Genomic DNA, 708 nt, shown 5'->3' with positions numbered 1-708 from the left:
CCCTAACCCTAACCCCTAACCCTAACCCCTAACCCTAACCCTAACCCCTAACCCTAACCCCTAACCCTAACCCTAACCCCTAACCCTAACCCCAGGAGCTGCTTTTGGCCCCATTATCCCTCCACAGGGACCCACAGCTCCTGTTTCACGCCAGTGACCCCGTGGGCTGAGATGGGGCTGCAGGGGGGCAGAGGGGATGGGGACAAAGGGGATGGGACAGGGATGGGGTCAGAATGGTGATGTGAGGGGGGGATGAGAATGGGAGTGGAATTGAGAAAGATGGGAATGGGGAGGATGGGAACAGGATGGAATAGACATGGGATGGGATGGAGATGAGGATGAAGATGAAGGTGAGGATGGGGACGGGGTTGAGATGGAGGTGGGATTGAGATGGAGGTGGGATTGAGATGGAGATGGGATTGAGATGGAGGTGGTGGAGATGGAGCTGGGAGTTTTATGGAGATGGCAATAGGGATGGGCTCTTGGGCCAGGGCTGGGGCTGGGGCTGGCACCTCCCTGACCTTGGCCCTGGAGGTGCTGATGTTCTCCATGTTCTCGATGCTGCTGACACAGTTGTTGGGGACCTTGCTGCAGGCCAGGCGGATGTAGTCCCAGAAGCCGTGCTGCCCATCGGAGCTGAACCAGCTGATGGGGCCTGTGGGGACCCAGGGGCTGTGTCTGGGGGGGGGGGCGGGAGGGGTGGGAGCC

The 708-nt window shown here is 59.6% G+C and overlaps 1 protein-coding gene across 1 annotated transcript in view; it reads right to left on the bottom strand.

Moving 5' to 3' along the window:
- Nucleotides 1-655, bottom strand: part of RUNDC3A (RUN domain containing 3A) — a gene marked incomplete at its 5' end in the record, with an annotated part of 5,556 nt that extends 4,901 nt beyond the window's left edge. The window contains one exon of the mRNA XM_010008115.1: nucleotides 522-655. Within this exon, the coding sequence (XP_010006417.1) occupies nucleotides 522-655 (134 nt within the window). The remainder of the gene's footprint in view (nucleotides 1-521) is intronic.
- Between the last annotated feature and the right edge of the window lie 53 nt (nucleotides 656-708).

The sequence above is a fragment of the Chaetura pelagica genome, unplaced genomic scaffold (assembly GCF_000747805.2).
Source record: "Chaetura pelagica isolate M959 unplaced genomic scaffold, ChaPel_1.0 scaffold520, whole genome shotgun sequence".
NCBI lineage: Eukaryota > Metazoa > Chordata > Aves > Apodiformes > Apodidae > Chaetura > Chaetura pelagica.
This window is presented reverse-complemented; position numbering and strand designations above follow the sequence as displayed.